This window comes from Phaethon lepturus, unplaced genomic scaffold (assembly GCF_000687285.1).
Source record: "Phaethon lepturus isolate BGI_N335 unplaced genomic scaffold, ASM68728v1 scaffold52082, whole genome shotgun sequence".
Classification (NCBI taxonomy): Eukaryota; Metazoa; Chordata; class Aves; order Phaethontiformes; family Phaethontidae; genus Phaethon; species Phaethon lepturus.
The window spans coordinates 2021-2837 of record NW_010522198.1 but is presented as its reverse complement, the minus strand read 5'-3'; the positions used below and the strand labels follow the sequence as shown (position 1 = coordinate 2837).

The following is an 817-nucleotide window of genomic DNA, read 5'->3' as shown; positions in this document are numbered from 1 at the left end:
AAGGGGTAAACGGCGGACAAAGCCACAGGCTACTAAAAGCAGCCGCACAAGAGGAAGTGCCAGGCAGCGGCACCAAATGGTGTGTGGCTTTCACAGCCCCGATGAGGAGAACCGCTGGTTCATCTCCTCCCTCTGCCCGGACCCTGCTTGCCTGACTTGTTCTTGCCATCTCTCACCTGATGACCCACCAGCCATCGAGCAGCTTGTGGATGACTTCGATGGTATCACCCTCCTTGAGGGTCAGCTCATCCTCTTCCACGGCTGTGTAGCTTTTCTGGACAATGTATTGCTCCCCTGCACAAAAAATCGGACAGCAGGTTGTGTGCTACCGCCCCAGGATGGGGCTCAGCCTCCCCAGCCACCTGAGGAGAGGAGGCACCAGAGCATCTACCCTACATTTTAGGCAAGACCCAGGGTGCTTCCGGTCTCCAAGTTTGGATTCAGACTTCCCCCAGCCTTGTTGGTGCCTGTGGCTTCTTCCAGCCCCTCCAGCACCTTTCCGGGAGAAAGCTGGTGAATGCAAGCAGTGGAAGCACACCTATCTCTGCTGAAGAGCGTGTTTATAATTCGGGTGATTAAATGAGGAAGAAGGAAGTGCTGTGCTAATAGAGTCTGTTGCAGTGTTTTGAAAACCACAAAGACAAAGCCTGGAGAGCAACCGGCATGAGTCTGCAAGACCCTCCCTCTGCGGCCCGCCATAAGGCCCCGCTGTCACGGTGGGGCGATGCGGAAGGCCGACACGGACAGCGCAGAAGCCAAGTGCTAGGCAAAGCCTGCGCCTCAGTTCAGACGCTGCACATTTGCTAAGGTCCTTTGC

General features: G+C 55.9%; 1 protein-coding gene across 1 annotated transcript in view; it reads right to left on the bottom strand.

Moving 5' to 3' along the window:
* Positions 1–817, bottom strand: part of NCF1 (neutrophil cytosolic factor 1) — a gene marked incomplete at both ends in the record, with an annotated part of 5872 nt that overhangs the window by 3311 nt on the left and 1744 nt on the right. The window contains 1 exon segment of the mRNA XM_010281733.1: positions 177–294. Within this exon segment, the coding sequence (XP_010280035.1) occupies positions 177–294 (118 nt within the window).